This window comes from Salarias fasciatus, chromosome 18 (assembly GCF_902148845.1).
Source record: "Salarias fasciatus chromosome 18, fSalaFa1.1, whole genome shotgun sequence".
In the NCBI taxonomy this organism is placed as follows: domain Eukaryota; kingdom Metazoa; phylum Chordata; class Actinopteri; order Blenniiformes; family Blenniidae; genus Salarias; species Salarias fasciatus.
Genome location: NC_043762.1, coordinates 15,940,500 through 15,961,196, shown reverse-complemented (window position 1 = coordinate 15,961,196; position 20,697 = coordinate 15,940,500). Strand labels below are relative to the sequence as shown.

At 41.6% G+C, this 20,697-nt stretch overlaps 1 protein-coding gene across 5 annotated transcripts; it reads left to right on the top strand.

The window, feature by feature from the left end:
- Nucleotides 1–348: 348 nt before the first annotated feature.
- On the top strand, nt 349–13,584 carry LOC115405667 (uncharacterized protein PB18E9.04c-like). Of its 5 annotated transcripts, none has more exons than XM_030115308.1 (4): nt 349–889; nt 999–1,113; nt 1,571–1,895; nt 12,877–13,584. In XM_030115308.1, the coding sequence occupies exons 1-4, from the start codon at nt 634–636 to the stop codon at nt 13,093–13,095; spliced, it is 915 nt and encodes a 304-aa protein (XP_029971168.1). In that variant the 5' UTR covers nt 349–633; the 3' UTR covers nt 13,096–13,584. The 5 variants fall into 5 exon arrangements, with proteins under 5 accessions (XP_029971168.1, XP_029971167.1, XP_029971166.1 ...); XM_030115307.1 differs by lacking the exon at nt 12,877–13,584 and adding an exon at nt 2,116–2,480 and having other exon boundaries at nt 351–889; nt 1,571–2,031; XM_030115306.1 differs by lacking the exon at nt 12,877–13,584 and adding an exon at nt 2,096–2,480 and having other exon boundaries at nt 353–889; nt 1,571–2,011.
- Nucleotides 13,585–20,697: the final 7,113 nt, after the last annotated feature.

Sequence of the window (20,697 nt, the reverse complement as noted above, 5' to 3'; positions counted from 1 at the left end):
CACATGTAGTGTGCATGAATGCAGAGGAGGGGAGAATAAAGAAAAGACAAACTCACTGATATCAGTCATAACATTATAATAACCGTAGTAACTCGGCTCACATGCAGATTTCACTTGCGTGTGTTTGTGTGTGTGTGTGTGTGTGTGTGTGTGTGTGTGTGTGTGTGTGTGTGTGTGTGTGTGTGTGTGTGTGCTTGTGTCTGTGCGTAACTGTCTGCAACTTTTAAAGTAGAAGAAAGTTGTGGTTTACCTTGGAGGAGAGTGACGAGTAGCTGTGAGCGCTCATCACACTGGGTTCAGGGCGGCGGTAAGTCGACTGTTTCTCACTTTCTGGTTTGGGGGAGAGGTGGGTTGTCGGATGGAAATTTTTATTTCATTTGTTGAAAAACCTTTCGCAATTGCAATGAGAAAGAATGAAGACCGACTGAAGACTGGACTGACCGTGTTGGATTATCTTCTCATGTGCTTTCAGTTTTTATTAATTTGTCCTTTTAAAGATTATAGTTCTGTTAATTTTCTGAACTTCTGTGGGGGGATTTCCGTCTGGTGTAGAACTCATTGTTTCCCCTCCCCACCCTGCCACCGCAGTGACTATCTTCCGTGTGGTCATTGACGGGGGGGCGGGGGGCTGAGATGAGGAACAATTTAAGGTGTGAGCTGGAGGACTTCATTTCATTTAAAAGCAGTGAAGGTACAGGCTACACCTGCAGCCTGAGCAGGCTGTTCTTTCGATTTGGTTTTCTGATACGGCCTCAAGTAATCAGTGAAGATATTTACAGCGTATTGTTGGTGCTGAAAGGCAGAGGACCGCTGAGGGAGAAGATGCAGTTCAACCTGGTTTTATTCACTTTTCTCTGTAACGCCTCATGGAGCATCTTTGTCCAAGCAAGTGAGTTCCGGAGAAAACGTTCTTTCTGATCCGTAGATGTTCTGAATGTTGTATCAGGGAGAAAATAGAAGTTTCTAATCGTACCTTTTCTATCTGTGACCCTTTCTAGCTCATGGACCTGTGGTTAACTGTTGCATCAAGTTGACCGGAACCAAAGTCACATTGGACAAAGTTCAGAAGTACACCATCCAGTCTTCGGGAGCTTGCCCCATCTATGCAGTAAAGTAAGTGGTCCTTCCATTTCACAATTTCACAATGTGTTACGTCTCCTCTAAATTTAAATAAATGTCTAAAGGACCACCAAACCCTGTCAGTTATAAAGCAAACAAGCTTCCGTGGGTGAAAGTTATTCCTTTTGACATTTTGTTTATATCTGTTAAGGTTACAGAGATATTGTCTGTTTAAGATGAATCGGGGTGAAGAAAGTTCAGTCATTGTAAAACAACATCTCTCTCTAGAGTGTCTTTGTTCTCTTAATCTTTAAAAGGCCCTTTCAAAAGGGCCAGTTTCATCAAATCAGTTTGATATTTTAAAAATGAAACTTTCTAGACACGAGACTGGACTCCACAAAAATAAACGTAGTGGGATTATTTTGCTCTAATGCCACTAAAGTCTTCAGAATTGAGGAAAAACAACAATATAGAAACTGCAGAATCATTAACATGTTATTATCTATTGCAGGATTGTGACAAAGCAAGGAAAGACACTTTGTGCAGACCCAAATGACAATTGGACAAAGAAAGCTATGGAGAAGGTGGACAAGGAAAAGCAACCACGACCGGCGACACGGACAAAGGAAAAATTAAAAAGTGTTGCAACACCAGTCATGTCCACATCGACACAGAACCCTACTCAGACAACACCAGCCACGTCCTCGCCAACCAAGAACCCTCCTCAAACAACAACAGCCACGTCTTCATCAACCAAGAACCTTCCTCAAATAACACCAGGATTGTCCACATCGACAAAGAACCCTCCTCAGACAACACCAGCCACGTCCTCGTCAACACAGAACCTTCCTCAAACAACACCAGCCATGTCCACATTGACACAGAACTCTCCTCAGACAACACCAGTCATGTCCATATCGACAAAGAACCCTCCGCAAGCAACACCAGCCACGTCCTTGTCAACCAAGAACCCTCTTCAAACAACACCAGGATTCTCCACATCAACAAAGAACCCTCCTCAGACAACACCAGCCATGTCCTCGTCGACCAAGAACCCTCCTCAGACAACAACGGCCATGTCACCTTCAACACAGAATCCTCCTCAAATAACACCAGGATTCTCCACATCGACAAAGAACCCTCCTCAGACAAGAAGTCGAATTAGACGGATGAAGAATAACTACAGAAGAAGGAACAGAAACCGAATAAAACGAGCACAGAAACAGCTGACAAAGATCTTCAGAAGAAGAAGCAAAAAGCAAAGAAAACAAGGCTGATAATCCGGAGACAAAGCCAAATGTTATTATATTATGGTGACTATATGCCACATTACAGTAAATGGACAAGATATATTTTGAACACATCTTGGTGATATAAACATTTGTACATATAAGAAATCTATATTTCATGCTGTCTTGATAATAAAGTATCTTTTTTTTGACATATGTGATGTGTTTCTTTATTAAATCAAGCACCACGTGTCCCAGAATGATCCTCACTAGCGTGTTTTGTGATTGTATTCTAGCTGTAGCATGTGGGAAAGAAAGGAAGAAACCCAATAAAGAAATACCCAAAATGCAGGGAAGACAGCAAATATCAAATTTAGAGCTGTACAGAAATCAGGTAAAGAAACAGAAGAGAGGGAATTTTTTTTTTTTTTTTTTAATCATATCTCCACAAAAACAAAATGACATGAGATTCCATGGCAGCATCGAGCAGTAATTTTTAGCCAAGAATAATGCTGTTTCCACAGTAGGGCAGTGATGGATATTCTGATATACGCTTTCAGTCATAACGTCACGCCGACCGTAGCTGCCTCTTGTTTTGTAGGTCCTTCTTTTGTTTTGAAACTGTCAGTGAATGGGCCTTCATTTGAAACCTGAGCGTAAATGGAACTTTTCAAAGCGAATGGCAGGACTCGAGGCGTCACACTGCCCAAACCGGCCTGCGTTCTTCCCCACAATGCATCCTGGTGCTACGTGTCCCTCCGGTGGGGTTTGTTCCACGGGCCTGGCTGTCTAGGTGATGTGAAAGAAAACGATCGTCCGACTTCACAGCTTTCTTCGTTTGTGGTGTTTAACTTTTGATGTGATGTTGAAGTTGTGAGAGCTGGGCCACCTGGACTTCCTGGCTGGTTTGCAGGTCTTTGCAGGTCTTTGCACTGCAGAACAAACTTTGACCGTCATAACAAAGCTGCTAAATTCTTGATGAATTGCTTACACCTTGTCAATTTTTCTACTTCTACCAAATGAATGAAGAACCCAAGCAAATGCCCAGGTTATGGCTGAATGGTCTGGGGGTAGTTTGTAAATAATGACAAAGATACTTTTTGTTTTGTTTCTTTTTAGTTAAATTCAGTCTTTTCTGTTTCGGGTTTCGGGGTCCGGGCTGTGTTTGGTTTCACCTTGTATTGGCACGCCAAACCACAGCCACCACATCCTGAATGCTCGAATGTCTTCATGCCTGCTGTGGTCTGACATTCAACACGAGCATCAGTAGCACCGTTTCCTCTCTTCTAAGAACATCAAGCACTCTGACAACTGTTTATTTAGTAACCATGCAACTCTACATGTGTCTTAAAAAAATAAATAAATAAACAGACACGCATTGCTTGATGTTTTCTAACTTTGCACTGCTGCTATTGGCAAAAATAAAAAAAAAATATGATGATATTTTGGAGGGATTTAAAAGGAATCCCCTTTTCAAATGAGATTATTACCCAGCTGGATGACTTCATTTGTCTTTGAGGTCAATTTGAGTATTTTCACATCTGTTTTGCATTTGTACAACCACTGCTCTCATTGGCACACCCTGATGCCAGTATTGAAAACCAAACAGTGAACTATTAAGTATAAGACCGAATGAATCAGTTTCAAAATAAGTGCAGTTGCGTTGTGTCATCGCATTTTAATTGTAATTCTTCAGATTTAGGGCTTCACTACAACACAAGACTAAGAGTCATTTAGACAGTCACTTATGGAATCAGAGTCAAATGTTTCTGAACGCCACTGTTTTTCATTCTTGAGTGTTGATAAAAAATACTGATAAAGTCTCTAAATTATTATGTCTGTGGAAATGGATTCTCTTTACTTGACACAAGCAGTGTATGTCTGCCTCTTTAACTCACAGTTACTCAACAACGCTGTGCTGGAAACTATGTGTGTGTGTGTGTGTGTGGTAAGCCGAGCAGGTGGTTGGGAGGTCGCTCTCCCCTCTACTCTAAACCAAACATCACTCACAGTCAGCACAGGAAAATATTTAATGTCATATTCCTACGCACTCTAAACTCTGACACACATGCAAAATCTTGTGAATCTTAATGAGTGAATGAATGAATGAATGAAGAACCTCAGGTCAAGGTGGAGCAGAGAAATATCTCCAATTCAAGCAGTCCTCGTCACAAAAATAATATTCATAATTGATTTCCCACACCGGCCTGAATATGATGTTCTCTATACAGTGATTTGTAAGAAAAGCTGAAAGAAAAAATGTCTAATAGGAAAAAATATATAGTTGCATGCAAAAGTGTTCATACAGCTTCAACCTTTTGACATTTTTTTAACCTTACCAAACGTGAATAAATGTAAAGATTTGTGATTTTATTTTTCTTTTTTGCAAAGAAAAAAAGGCTGAAATGCGTTTTGCAAAAGCAATTTCATCTTGAACTGCAATCACAGCAGTCCTCTGGGGCATGTCTCCACCGGCCTGGCATATCGAGAGACTGAAATTTTTGCCGATTCTCTTTGAAAAACACATCAAGCTCCGTCAGATTGGATGATGATCTGCGAACAGCTACTTTCAAGTCATGACTGAGGTTTTCTATTGAATGGAGCTCTGGGCTTTGACTAACATGCATATCTTCAGATCTGAAGGGTTCTATAGAGGACTCTGGCGGTTTCCGCTGTCCCGGTCTCAAGTCATTTGTAGATGCGAGCAGTTTCCATTCCTAGATTGCTCAGTTTTTGGCTCCATCCTCTAATCAACTGTGATCGGCCTTCCTGTCCTGAAGAAAAGCATCCATACAGCATGATGCTGCCTCCACTATACTGAGGACAGTGTGTTCAGGGTGATGTGAAGGGCTTGTTACCATGAGCCTCTGGACCCAATCTGGTTGACCTGGATTTTTTTTATGAGAGAAAATGAGTGTGGATGCTTCTAGTTTTTTATTTCTAAAAAAAAAATCTGGAAAATTGCATCTCATTTTCTTCCACTTCACACTTGTGCAGCACGTTGTGTTGGTCTACTCTGTAATATGACGTTCATTTGCTCCTGTGGTTGTAATGTGGTAAAAAGTGAAAACATTTACGAGGCAGAAACACTTTTGCTAGCTACTGTATGCACAATGCATAGGTTATATTCATAAGTTTTTTGGAATCATGAAAACTTATCCAGACCCCAGTTACATCAAGGCATTTACGTTGCAGCGCTGGTGGGGTCTCAAATTCAGACGTGGGGAGGGGAAAGTCCATTACACCGTGGTTTGAGGAAATATATCGACCGCAATAAGTCAAACCTCCCCCACCCTTGCACACTGAGACGCCGCTGCTCTATTCAATCCCACACATAGTACTCAACATGTTTCTTTCTTTTTTTTTTCTTTTTTTTTTTTAAAGTCACACATCATATGACAGCACTGTTAAACGGGGGAACGTTCTAACTGAAAGCCCCTGCAGCTTCCACTCATCAGACTCGAAGCCCACCCTGCCCGTCACACAGCCGCTGTGAGGAGAAACGTGTGACCAGAAAAATTAATGAAATGTGGGTGTCTCTTCCTGTTCTGAGAAAAGGTTATAGACAGGATGCAATTCAAGGTACCGGTAAATGTGTTTTTAGTTAGCATGTTCATAATGGCTTGAAGGATTTTAAACAGTTATTAGAGACATTCTGACCACTCACTTTATACAGATTCTGTGTAAATGCACCTTCAAGCAGCTCAGAAATCAGTCAGTACGTTTACATGTTAATCTGCAATGGAATTAAAACAAGTAATATGCATATTTACTGATTTACATATTTATTTAAAGCTAGGGTTGGCGATTTGAATGAGATACATTTTTTTAAATACTGGTTAAAATAATCTTTATGACCCGATGGGAAACAATTCATAGCGTGTTCTTAAAGTAGTTTGGAAAATATCCGCTATCTACAGCAGGAATAAAACGGGAAAAACAGCAACCAATCGTCTTGACGGGACACCTTTTTTTAAACCAATCAAATCCCTTCGCCGTTCGACCTGCCCCCTGCGCGTACATGTCAATGGCGTGCACTGACCCTGATTCAGTGCGCGCGTAGAAGGACGGAGCGTCGTTGCAGAATGGCGGAGAAGAATGTTTGGGGCTTTACTTACCGGTGAGTGCGCCATACTTGGCATAGTGCAAATAAAGAAAAACGAAGAAACGAAGCGCTGAGGACAGGTTACGCCAGGAACGCACTGGACGCGGAAGTGCTGCGCGCACCGCACGCGCGAACGTCTCTGCGTCTCCGCTCCCAACGGAGCTCCTCCAATGGGGTGGGAGCTGGGCGGAGCCTTGGGGAGATGCTACATTCGTGCTACATGCTAGTTTTCCAAGATCGCCAACCCTAGCTTTAAAGGTGTAATACAGGATTTTCTCGAAAAGACGAAGCCAAACGTCTGTTACTCACTTTTTGAAAAACGCGCCTGCGCCAGACCATCCGCCCGGCTCTCCTGCTTCTCCCAGGAAACGCCTATCAATGGCGGAAGCATGCGAGCGCAACCTCGTCTTCTCCGGGCATGCACGGCTCTGTTTCCAGTTTCTGCGATCGGCCTCGCTCATAAAGCTTGTTTTCCGAAACAGTTACAGTTTCATTATGTCAGACTCGCCATCAGTAGCTACTAGCTGAAACCGAAGCTCGCCGGCTACATAAACACTCTGAATGCGCATGCGCAAAAGGGAGAAGCTTATTGGGCGCGAGCACGTAGAACGGCCTTACGGAAGCAGCTTGTCAGAATGATTGACAAACAGACCCACCGGTTATTTTGATGATCCACCCGGAACTCAAAGGACTGTCTTGGATGTGTTAACATGAAAATAAAATGGCATCCAAAGTCCGAGAATGTCAAAGTAAAGTAACAGACATTCCGTTCATAATGTATTAAAGCTCTGCTGGTGGACAGTCTGTACATCGAAGGTGATGCATGAGAGTTCAGTTACACTATCTACTACAGTTTTTCACGACTGTTAACGCACGTGTTTCAATACAATAACGGCTTTCTCAATATTGCACACACCAAACTGAAAACTGCACACACAAAATGCTAAACCTGACACTCCCTTTGCAAGAACACTCTTGCCATCAAATCTCTACACTGTGCTCACAAAATGGAACTCAGGTTTTCATTTGCTACACACAGTCCTATGACACATACCGTTCATTGAGCACACACAAGTAAGCTTTTGCTGCACACTACCAAGCATTTACAGCACATTGTAGTGAAAAACTGAAAACACTACTGTAAAATGGAACACACCATATGAACGACAGTGACTCTGGAAAATAAGATATTTCTCCTTTCATAAAAATGACTCAATGTAGCCTATTTTTTAATAAAAAAAAACCAATTAAAACTTAAAACAGCACACAAATATGCAGCCAAAAATGTTTTATTTTTGGACATAGTTGAGGAATCATCGTGATCAAGCATCATCATGCCTTTGGTTTCTGTCAGGCCAGAGGGCCTCGTCCACATCACAGGCCATGTTCTCCCTCTGGAGACGTCTCTGGAAGAACCGCCTTGAGAGACGCATGAATCCCTGAATGGACTCGAGGCTGACGTCGCCACAGTCTCCTTCCATGGCCTGGACCAGTGGGACCTGGGTCTGGGGGTTTCACTCACACACCTTCCACCTCCAAGCAGAGAAGAACTTCTTTATGGGGTTGAGGAATGGAGAGTACAGTGGGAAGAACAACAAAGTGTGGCTGGTCCTGGAACCTCTGACGTACAAGCAGAGCCCGGTGGAAACGCACACTGTCCCAGAGGACAACATAAGTAATTCTCTGAGGATCATTAGTGTGATCTGGTGGAACAAGTTGTTCGTGGAGGTCATCGAGGAAGGCCAGCAGCAAGTCCGTGTTATAGGCACCAAGATGTACATGGCGGTGCAGGACACTATAGTGATTTATTGCTACACACACTTACTCCAACAATGGCCCGCTGGCCTATGATATTTCTTCGCTTGCACCTCCTCTTGACCAGATTACAGTAAACCCAGCCTCATCTGTGAAAATGATGGTAACACTTTACTTGAAGCACCTCTGTATAACACATTATAAGTACATTATAGTGCTTTATAGCTACAGTTATAAACACTCATAAATGATCAACATGCTTTATAACATCATAATCACCATAATCCTATGCTGTATAGTTGGTTATAAAGCATTGTGATCATTTATGAATTTTTATAACTACTTATAATGTGTTATACCGGGTGCTTCAAGTATAGTGTTTCCAAAATAATATATTCATATAGTTCATTCGCCATATCAAGCTCCTCGATTCGCTGAAACAACAGAGAGAATGCAAGTTACTGTATGGACAGAGAGGTCAAAAGACACTGTAGAAAAGGAAAAAAAAAATGTGTTACTGTACATCAGAGGTAGGCTACAATACCTGCATGTCAGTGCTGTACTGTAATGTATGGGACTTACAAGCACAAAATGGTGCTGTAGCTCCATCACCTGGTCTGTGTTTCTTTGGAATGGAACCCTGTTCATACCTGGTTCACAGCTAATGAATTCATGAATTCCTCTTGAGGACACGGTCCGCGTGGGGGGACATCCATTCGGGGGTGCGTGCGTGAGTGTGTTGGAATCCAGCCGCGGGCCGGATTTGGCCCACTGGCCGCCAGTTGCCGATCCCTGGTATACAGTGTACTGACCTGAATTTGTTGAATTTTGAACACTTGTGTGTTGTTCGTTGATACCACTGAGATGTTACATGAGAAGTGTGTGTAGCCACAGAACATTGTTTGTAGTGTTTTGACAGTAAGTTAATGTGCCTGCTATATGTTAATGTGACTGCAATTTGTATCGTCGGTTGAAGCTTTGAGCTTTTACATGAGAGGTGTGTGCAACAGCTGAATACTGTGTGTAGTGTTTAGACCACAAGGTGATGTGCAATTGGCGTCAGAGTGTAAAGAAGGAAAGTCAAGAGTCTAGCGGAGTCATAAGGGAGTGTGAAGCAGTGACAATTCGAGTCGAGCGAATGGTACGTGAAGTTAAGGTTGTGTAAATTGTGCTAAAGTTTAGATTTTTGTGTGTTAACAATCGTGAAAAACTGTAATACAGGATGATCAGATTGTCTCATGTTTCATTTTTCAGACCTATATCAATCCAGTTTTGTCTTGAAGTTGGTTTCACCTTATGACCCTAAACTGCACCTCAAAACGAGAGAGGAATCTAGGTCACGGAGCTGAGAGAGGGTTGCTCAGTACCTTGATTGAAGTGGAGATATGGAGATTTCAGATGTAGGTAGGTGGGAGAACACTGTGAATTTTAGGCCTATCTGAAGTGTGTTGTAATCAGTGTTGAACTCTTCATTGTTTTGCTCAAGTAATTGTTTCAATAAATGTGGATGAGAGATTTTGAACATTCATTGACTTTTTTTCTTTTTGGCAGTTGCTGGCAAATTCTAAAAAAAACTTTTATGATAGACTTGTATTTTTGAAAGATATGCAAGGTTAGGTTACATGTTTTGCTCATTTGCATAATTATTACGCACTTTATGGATACCAGCTGCATCCATATTGATCATCAGTCTAATATGCGACAGCATTTTGACAAGATTTTAAATAGCAAGCAGAAGCAAGATGACGGTTTCAGTTGTCAATATTTCACTGTTGCTTAAAAAAACTAAGCATAAACTCTCACCAAGACCCTCAACATTGTCCGCCTTCATTTGCAAACCGAACTCACCGATCAGCACATGGCTGGAAAAATAGGTGATAGAATTTCCTGCTGCTGCAACAGCTCTCTGCAACAACTTTTCTCCACTTTATCGCTGGTGGTCTGAAGGTGTTTACTCATTTTCCACTGAAGAGCCATGTGGTTTCTGCATGTATGCTACTAGCAAGGTAAGTTTTGGTCTATGAAACACCAACAAAACCAAAGCTCTCAAAACGCCGAATCGCACATCCACTGTTATGACACTGCTGCTTCGATAGTTTGTTGAGTGCTTTTTGTGTCACTTTTCCATGCAGACTGGTTCTTCCTGCCTTGTCATCGTTGGAATGGAATGATAGAGCAGTCAATGCTCAATTAGCAATGATACGAGTTGAATGATTCAGAACAGAAATGGAAGATGTAATGATGACACTCCAATGATGTATTGCAGGTGGTGAATTGCATTGGTACACTTGCGTGTGTTTGTGTGTGTGTGTGTGTGTGTGTGTGTGTGTGTGTGTGTGTGTGTGTGTGTTCTTGTATTTCTATCCTTGTCGGGGCCAAATGTCCCCACAAGGATAGCAAAACGTGGAACGACGTGCCTTGTGGGGACCTTTTTCCGGTCCTAAGTAGGAGAAACAGTGTTTTCTTGACCATGTTGTTGTTACTGAAAAAAGTAAAAGTGCAAAAACATTTCTTTAGGGTTAGGCTTTGTTGTGGTGTGGGTTAGGGTTAGGGTAAGGGTCAGGGTTAGGGGCTAGACATGAATGGGAGTCAATGGACGGTCCCCACAAGGATAGAAATACAAGACTGTGCGTGTGTGTGTGTGTGTGTGTGTGTGTGTGTGTGTGTGTGTGTGTGTGTGTGTGTGTGTGTTCTCGTATTTCTATCCTTGTTGGGGCCAAATGTCCCCACAAGGATAGCAAAACGTGGAACGACGTGCCTTGTGGGGACCTTTTTCCGGTCCTAAGTAGGAGAAACAGTGTTTTCTTGACCATGTTGTTGTTACTGAAAAAAGTAAAAGTGCAAAAACATTTCTTTAGGGTTAGGCTTTGTTGTGGTGTGGGTTAGGGTTAGGGTAAGGGTCAGGGTTAGGGCCTAGACATGAATGGGAGTCAATGGAAGGTCCCCACAAGGATAGAAATACGAGACTGTGTGTGTGTGTGTGTGTGTGTGTGTGTGTGTGCTTGTGTCTGTGCGTAACTGTCTGCAACTTTTAAAGTAGAAGAAAGTTGTGGTTTACCTTGGAGGAGAGTGACGAGTAGCTGTGAGCGCTCATCACACTGGGTTCAGGGCGGCGGTAAGTCGACTGTTTCTCACTTTCTGGTTTGGGGGAGAGGTGGGTTGTCGGATGGAAATTTTATTTCATTTGTTGAAAAACCTTTCGCAATTGCAATGAGAAAGAATGAAGACCGACTGAAGACTGGACTGACCGTGTTGGATTATCTTCTCATGTGCTTTCAGTTTTTATTAATTTGTCCTTTTAAAGATTATAGTTCTGTTAATTTTCTGAACTTCTGTGGGGGGATTTCCGTCTGGTGTAGAACTCATTGTTTCCCCTCCCCACCCTGCCACCGCAGTGACTATCTTCCGTGTGGTCATTGACGGGGGGGCGGGGGGCTGAGATGAGGAACAGGGGCGGGGGGCTGAGATGAGGAACAACTTAAGGTGTGAGCTGGAGGACTTCATTTCATTTAAAAGCAGTGAAGGTACAGGCTACACCTGCAGCCTGAGCAGGCTGTTCTTTCGATTTGGTTTTCTGATACGGCCTCAAGTAATCAGTGAAGATATTTACAGCGTATTGTTGGTGCTGAAAGGCAGAGGACCGCTGAGGGAGAAGATGCAGTTCAACCTGGTTTTATTCACTTTTCTCTGTAACACCTCATGGGGCATCTTTGTCCAAACAAGTGAGTTCCGGAGAAAACGTTCTTTCTGATCCGTAGATGTTCTGAATGTTGTATCAGGGAGAAAATAGAAGTTTCTAATCGTACCTTTTCTATCTGTGACCCTTTCTAGCTCATGGACCTGTGGTTAACTGTTGCATCAAGTTGACTGGAGCCAAAGTCACATTGGACAAAGTTCAGAAGTACACCATCCAGTCTTCGGCAGCTTGCCCCATCTCTGCAGTAAAGTAAATGGTCCTTCCATTTCACAATTTCACAATGTGTTACGTCCCCTCTAAATTTAAATAAATGTCTAAAGGACCATCAAACCCTGTCAGTTATAAAGCAAACAAGCTTCCGTGGGTGAAAGTTATTCCTTTTGACATGTTGTTTATATCTGTTAAGGTTACAGAGATATTGTCTGTTTAAGATGAATCGGGGTGAAGAAAGTTCAGTCATTGTAAAACAACATCTCTCTCTAGAGTGTCTTTGTTCTCTTAATCTTTAAAAGGCCCTTTGAAAAGGGCCAGTTTCATCAAATCAGTTTGATATTTTAAAAATGAAACCTTCTAGATACGAGACTGGACTCCACAAAAATAAACGTAGTGGGATTATTTTGTTCTAATGCCACTAAAGTCTTCAGAATTGAGGAAAAACAACAATATAGAAACTGCAGAATCGTTAACATGTTATTATCTATTGCAGGATTGTGACAAAGCAAGGAAAGACACTTTGTGCAGACCCAAATGACAATTGGACAAAGAAAGCTATGGAGAAGGTGGACAAGGAAAAGCAACCACGACCGGCGACACGGACAAAGGAAAAATTAAAAAGTGTTGCAACACCAGTCATGTCCACATCGACACAGAACCCTCTTCAGACAACACCAGCCACGTCCTCGCCAACCAAGAAGCCTCCTCAAACAACAACAGCCACGTCTTCATCAACCAAGAACCTTCCTCAAACAACAACAGCCATGTCATCTTCAACACAGAACCTTCCTCAAATAACACCAGGATTCTCCACATCGACAAAGAACCCTCCTCAGACAACACCAGCCACGTCCTCGTCAACCAAGAACCCTCCTCAGACAACACCAGCCACGTCCTCGTCAACACAGAACCTTCCTCAAACAACACCAGCCATGTCCACATTGACACAGAACTCTCCTCAGACAACACCAGTCATGTCCATATCGACAAAGAACCCTCCGCAAGCAACACCAGCCACACACGAATACTGTGTGTAGTGTTTAGACCACAAGGTGATGTGCAATTGGCGTCAGAGTGTAAAGAAGGAAAGTCAAGAGTCTAGCGGAGTCATAAGGGAGTGTGAAGCAGTGACAATTCGAGTCGAGCGAATGGTACATGAAGTTAAGGTTGTGCAAATTGTGCTAAAGTTTAGATTTTTGTGTGTTAACAATCGTGAAAAACTGTAATACAGGATGATCAGATTGTCTCATGTTTCATTTTTCAGACCTATATCAATCCAGTTTTGTCTTGAAGTTGGTTTCACCTTATGACCCTAAACTGCACCTCAACACGAGAGAGGAATCTAGGTCACGGAGCTGAGAGAGGGTTGCTCAGTACCTTGATTGAAGTGGAGATATGGAGATTTCAGATGTAGGTAGGTGGGAGAACACTGTGAATTTTAGGCCTATCTGAAGTGTGTTGTAATCAGTGTTGAACTCTTCATTGTTTTGCTCAAGTAATTGTTTCAATAAATGTGGATGAGAGATTTTGAACATTCATTGACTTTTTTTCTTTTTGGCAGTTGCTGGCAAATTCTAAAAAAAACTTTTATGATAGACTTGTATTTTTGAAAGATATGCAAGGTTAGGTTACATGTTTTGCTCATTTGCATAATTATTACGCACTTTATGGATACCAGCTGCATCCATATTGATCATCAGTCTAATATGCGACAGCATTTTGACAAGATTTTAAATAGCAAGCAGAAGCAAGATGACGGTTTCAGTTGTCAATATTTCACTGTTGCTTAAAAAAACTAAGCATAAACTCTCACCAAGACCCTCAACATTGTCCGCCTTCATTTGCAAACCGAACTCACCGATCAGCACATGGCTGGAAAAATAGGTGATAGAATTTCCTGCTGCTGCAACAGCTCTCTGCAACAACTTTTCTCCACTTTATCGCTGGTGGTCTGAAGGTGTTTACTCATTTTCCACTGAAGAGCCATGTGGTTTCTGCATGTATGCTACTAGCAAGGTAAGTTTTGGTCTATGAAACACCAACAAAACCAAAGCTCTCAAAACGCCGAATCGCACATCCACTGTTATGACACTGCTGCTTCGATAGTTTGTTGAGTGCTTTTTGTGTCACTTTTCCATGCAGACTGGTTCTTCCTGCCTTGTCATCGTTGGAATGGAATGATAGAGCAGTCAATGCTCAATTAGCAATGATACGAGTCGAATGATTCAGAACAGAAAGATGTAATGATGACACTCCAATGATGTATTGCAGGTGGTGAATTGCATTGGTACACTGCCACTTTCTGTCTTACTAACACAGAAGCTTTCTATTTTCAGGTTTTTGAGGTTTCTGCTTGCTGATGTGCTTGTTTCTGCAGCCGGGCATGCAGACAGGTTCAGACGCGTGTTGGTCTCGTTATGTGGCCGTGCCCTTCTTCACAGAAAGGGTAAATGTGTTCCAATTTCACTGAAAACCACTTTGGTGGCCAAATAAAACCAAAGAGCAATTTTTATGAAAAACCTGCAAAAGGTTCAGTTCACTTCAGGACGTGTGTGTGTGTGTGTGTGTGTGTGCGCATGTGTGCGTGTCTCCAGCTGCAAACACAAGCTGTTTAGCAAGTTGTAAGTCATGTTTTTCGACAGCTCGATTTGGTCACTTTTTTTTTTTTTTGTAAATTATAATTGTGATTACAGTTACTTTAGTGTCAGCTAAAACCTTACAGCAAACTCACAAGTACAGCCGGAAGCATGAGTCCCAAATGCAACTACGACATTAACCTATGTGAGCAGAAACCGCACTGCTCAAACTTTCCACCGCAGAGAAGGAAGCACCGACTATGGGAGAATGACACACACACGTATGTGTGTGTGTGTGTGTGTGTGTGTGTGTATGCTGTGCTTCACATTGACACATTGAGGAGTTGCAGTTCTCATAATCTCCAACAGATGATGCTGGAAAGAAACCTGTCAAAAAAAGGTGTAAAAGTAGAAAATGAGGACCAAGACAAACAGAAGTCATCGAAAGTGTTTGACTCAGAGTTTACCAGGAGTTCTCCACTGACCTCCGTGACTCTGTGTTTAGATTAGGTCGATTAGTAGGATCGTAAAGATGAGTTTTGAACACAGTATGCTTGGAAAAATTGCCAATAATATTTAGAAAAATGACCAATGAAGTCACGTCAGTGAAAGTAATAATTTATAGAGAGACAAAAGACAAACAACAGTCAGCAGCAGAGTAAACACAGAACGTCACTTAAAAGACAAAACCCTGATATCTGCTGTAGAAATCAGCAGTGACTAAAAGCAAAACTGAAAGCTGGCTCTTTGTAAATGTGCAAAAAAATCCTCAGAAATGCAACACCAAATGAATAAAAGTGTTGCAGTGGAACTGCTGGATGTTTGAGTGATGAACTGTTACAGCTTGAGCAGTGAAAGAGAACGGCAGTAGTGTGTTTACAACTGTGTGCTGCACATTGATTACTGCCTGTTCAACTGGATTTATATACGTAGGTATTAGTAGAATTGTCACACATAAAAAAAACTACAGAGCTTTTGGCCATTTTCTCCAACAGAAAGCTGTCATTCCATGCTTTCTGCTAGTCTTTCGATTTTGTAGAAAATAGAAGGATTGACCTTGTGTTTTTTTTTTTTTTTTATATATATAATTTGGATTAAATCTCAGCATTGACAAACAAAGCATCCCACAACCCTGAGTTTAATAAAAGATTATAGGAGATTGACTCATTTATTTCAATTATTTTCTATCTGTGTCCCACCTATACTGTGATTGTATTTGCTTATCGGCGCGATACATTATTCATTTTCATCTTCACTAACAACATTCAGGGAGAAGGACTTTAGTGTTGAAGTTCCTAATAAGAAAGAATCCGACGTGTTGCTCAATAATGAGCTGCGGCGTCTCTGTGGACATAATCATGTCGTCAGTCGGAACTGAAGCAGCCTTCATTTGTTTGCATCTGAAATGACAGTTAAGTGGACGTTTAGGGGACAGGTCCATTAGGTTTAATTGATTTTCTCCTTTCCCTCTTAGGTGACCGCCTGTGATTACAGCCTGACTCAGAAATAATAACACTATTATTTCTGAGTTTCTTAGTGCTTCAAAATCCCCAAGGTCTCCAGTGCAGTGATTCACCTAAAGATTTTTCAAAGATTGTGTTATCTCCTTTCATTGAGTGCTTTGAGATTAAGATATGAAAGCGAAACTATTTGCATGAACTTCAAATCTTAACCGATTTAAAACTATGAATCCATCTCTCCAATATTTAATATCTCAGATCAGCTCTTCTTAAAGTTTTTAGTGTCTTCTGCTTGTACCACCACTATAACCAGCAATCGAAAGGGTGGATTATGTCTTTTATTGATCATTTATTGATATTTTTACTCGTCACGCTGTACATAATCACAAACATTATAAAGACAATCCTGACATTTTTGTCGCCCATAAATACAGCGAGTCAAAACATGGAGAATAAAGACTGTTTTTCATGAATTTGATACATGATAAAACATGATAGAACGACCAAGAGATAATTGAAAACAAAGTTTTCTTTCCCGTTCGCAGATAATCCAAACTTCAAAGTGTTAATCATCTAAAATTTCACAACAGAAAGTTCCAAACCTTCATCATTTACATCACAAAGGAAAGTCTACATAATTTCGGGATTAAAAGGCAGTTTTTCAGTCATTTTCCCTTAAAAAAAAAATGACTAGTAAGACAATTGCAAATGCTAAAGATTAGCCAGCATATACAGGCTAGTATACTTTAACACAGAATGGTTAAAAGAAAGCTGTATTTTTTTCAGTAGACAGCTTGTTTTGCAATTTGATTTCCATTTCTCTGAAGCCGATTACACTTATCATGCTTCCTTCCTCCTTTTGAGTTGTCATTTCTGCTTTCCACTGCACAGGGATTAATTCAGAAGCTTCCCATGCACTAAAGTCAGGTCTGTGTGGCTCAGCTGGCACTGCAGGCAACATGAAATAGAAGCTGAAGAAAGCTCGGAATTAACCTGAGTCTCAGCATGTTGCTTCAGGATTAGCGGGAAAAATAGTTTATTTAAGGCATTCAGGTGCTTTTATTGTAATGAATCTATGTTGGAAAATTAGGAGAAAACGTGTGATTAGTCTCTTATCCTTCATATTAATTCTGCTGTAAATAAAGACTAGAATCCCACAATTCTGTAGGCACACCATATAAAGTAGAAGCACTCAGAGTGATTTGGGGCTTTTTGTTGTTTTAATGCACTCTCGAAGCAGCACTAATGAATTATATGAGCCAATGAACTGCATCAGCTCCCTCACTGTTTTCTTTTTATACAGTGATTCTTCAATTATTGCCTCAACATCGTATTAATACTGAACACCAGGGTTTTAATCAGCCCAGTGTGGCAGCCAGTAAATTTACATGGATCAATATTCCAAGACTTATCAATAGTGTTGTGATGGTAAAATGAAATAGTGTTGTGTTTTTGTGCTCTTTCAGCTGAAAGTTAAACCATATGACTGAATGTGTTTAGTGCAGTTTGCTTCATGATACACTGTTTGTTTCATAACTCACAAGACTCATTGTTTTGGGGATTTAGGCCGGGGAAATTTCCTGATAAGATGTCCAGTTTTTGCAGAGTGGCGAATCCCAATAATGACTGCACTGTCTTCCAAGGTCGTTTTCCTCTAAACTGCCCAGCACCTGCTCTGGACTCCTCCAGTTTTGGAAGGTGTAGAAGTTTTTTCTTCTCTGTGTGTGTCTCCGAGTGGTTTAGTCATGCAGGCAAGCCGGCCGTCTGTATGACTCCTGTACTCCAAATAAACTCCAAAAAGACCATTCATTGAAGATTCCTTTTATCCAAAGCTGTCAGTGGTACATCATAGACTTTCCATGACAGTGGACTATGCTATAGTAATGCAAACACAGCATTATGGAGAACCAGCTTTTGGGCATCTGTAATTTTTTTTCTGCCCTTTCTGTGAATTGACTCACCGATTCACATTAAAAGGAAACAGGCAAGTGAAGGGCCCTGTCGTATTTAGCTTTTTGAGGAATCACAGAAATGTGTTTTTTGCATGAAGGCTTATGGTAGTCAGAAATTCCCAACATCTTTAACATAAATCATATTATATGAGTGATTATTTATGGCAAACAAACCAGGACCAATCAGCTCGGTAATTGCACATTTTCACTTTTTTTGGGGGGAATTGTTTTTAATCCAACTCAGGATACAGGAGTACGTTTTGTAAAGGTCAACAGTTCATCACCGGGCACAGAGGGACAGACAGTCACACGCTCATATTCACACTCTGGAATGATTTTGTAGACACCAACTAGCTGGCTGTTTCAAAAAGGCCTCACTCAACATGTACGGGCTTGTAACAGCTGTTGCAGGATATGCGAGGGCAAATGACCAAATTTGGGAGGCGTAAACTCAGAAATCTGTGGTTTGCGGTGGAAATCCTGAGGATATCCTTCCTTCCCCTTTTCTTCTTCTTGTAACTGTGATCGTCAGCAGCAGCAGAGAAAGAGGACGGATAGGCGGAGGGATGGATGAGACACTCGGCTGACCGGCACATGACGCTCAATTCGCTTTACTGCTGTAATCAGCAACATTCACACCTAAATGAAATCATTTGACAGATACCCAACAGAAAACATTAATAAATGATACTCTTTTAATGAGGCAGATTAAATAGGATTACTGACTGTTATGAATCCTCGTGTTTTCGGTTTATCTTTTTTATTCACGCTTACTGTGTTCAAGGTAAGCTGAGTAATGTAAGCCAATCAAACGGTTCTCCACTTCACTCAGTCTGTGAGCCTTTTAGCTGCTGCCAGCCTCTTGCACACTGCTATCATGTGCATACAATCCGTTCTGTGTACAGTTTGCAAGTTCTCCCTGTACATGTTGATTTTGATGACTTTGTGTGGCGGTGAATGTGTGACGGACAAGCGGCCCGTCCAGGCCATGTGCTGCTTCTTCTTCTGTGTACATTGTCGGCTGGTTTTAGATCGAGCCACCCACAAAGTTGGACAAAGCAAAAATTAATGGATTAATTCATTACCATTCGCAGTTTGTCACAGTTCACACACATGCACTTGATCTCAGCAGTTCACTTTTGATTTTTAGTCAATGATTGAATGTTTCTCTGTTCCTGAAAGAGTTTCTCCAGTTTGTGTCATTGTCATGATGAAATCTTTTATTGGGAAATGGGCATCCGCAGCGTCACACGAGTGTGTCCTTTTCCCCGCCACGGCACACACAGCACTAAGTCGCAGCTCATCCGGTTAGCTTGGCCCTGTTCCTCTTTTTACGGGATAAAACGGAAGGGCTCCCCTCAAGGAGATCAGTCGGCTCCATCCTCCTGATCTGCTGCTCAGCGTCTGAAGATCTCCCACAGTAATCATGCAGCTCTGCATCGGAACACTGGTGTGCACGGCTCTCCTCGCCGGAGCTCTGCTGATGGCAACAGCCACCGCCGGTACGTTACTTTCACTGTATTGTGTGCATAGAAAGAAATATTGTATGTGTGAAATGTGAGTTTGGTAAATTCTGAAGAAATCTTCTCTTCTTCTGTTAAACAGAAACAAAGGTGATCAAGTGCTGCACTGAGGTCAGCGTCAGTAACGTCACCGCTCCCATCGTCGGCTACAGAATCCAGAGGAAGAACCCGCCATGTGTCCGCGCTGTCATGTAAGAATGATTTGTTTATTAAGACGAGTGGTGATCGAGTGATCGCCTGAATTTTATACCAATGCAAACTCTTTAGATTGGCTTGGAGATTGACCATCTCTTTTCTCTGTTTCGTCCAGCTTTAAGACCACGGAAGGAGAAGTCTGCAGCCACTGGAGGCAGGACTGGGTGTTTGCCAAGATCAAGGAGCTCGAGTGAGTAGGCCCGTACTGAGAACGCTCAATAAACAGGATGTATCGCGTAAAACAAGTCGTCATTTTCACCTTCGCCTTTTACTTGTGTGTTTTACAGGAACGCTCGCAAAACCAACAGGACGACTTCGGCGCCGCCAACCTCCACCCAATAGAAGCGCTCCATCTTCCCAACAACATGCACAACTGTATTTAATGACTTTAGAGTAATTTAAAATTCCATCTGATGCTGTCTGCATTTAATATTTATTATGAAGTGTATTTATTTGTCAGGTGTGTATTTTAATTCCTTGCCTAAAGACTATTTATAAGACTGTACTGAAATATTCAACTGACAGATTGTGTCCATTTCTAAAATAAATGGCATTGTCATTCATACGTTATTGTCACTCTTTCTTCTTTTTTAAATGTTTTTTTTCTGCAATAATTGATCATAAAATACGGTCTGTCTTCCTAATTGTGTACAGGTAAACAAATGTCCTTCAGCAAAAAGACTCAAAATTAAACTTTCCAGTCAGTCTTGACCATATTATTTTAAACCCAGAATATTTTACAAGAGATTCTCATTTGTTCAGGTACGAGGCGTCACAAAGCAACTTGAATCAGGTCAGTCATTTGCCGTTAACTTTTCGTTAATTTGCTGTTCGTTTGATTCAACTTGCTTTGAGAATCCGCCGATACAACAAGCACCAAAGCTTGCAGAAGAAAACTCATCCTTTCTGCTGCAACTCAGTCTTATTAGGGCC

Excerpts from the sequence above, each read along its gene's own strand:
- LOC115405667 (XM_030115305.1), top strand. The coding sequence starts at position 634 with ATGAGGAACAATTTAAGGTGTGAGCTGGAGGACTTCATTTCATTTAAA. Across the intron at positions 890-998 it reads GAGCATCTTTGTCCAAGCAA|CTCATGGACCTGTGGTTAAC; the intron begins GTGAGTTCCGGA and ends GACCCTTTCTAG. Across the intron at positions 1,114-1,570 it reads TGCCCCATCTATGCAGTAAA|GATTGTGACAAAGCAAGGAA; the intron begins GTAAGTGGTCCT and ends TATCTATTGCAG.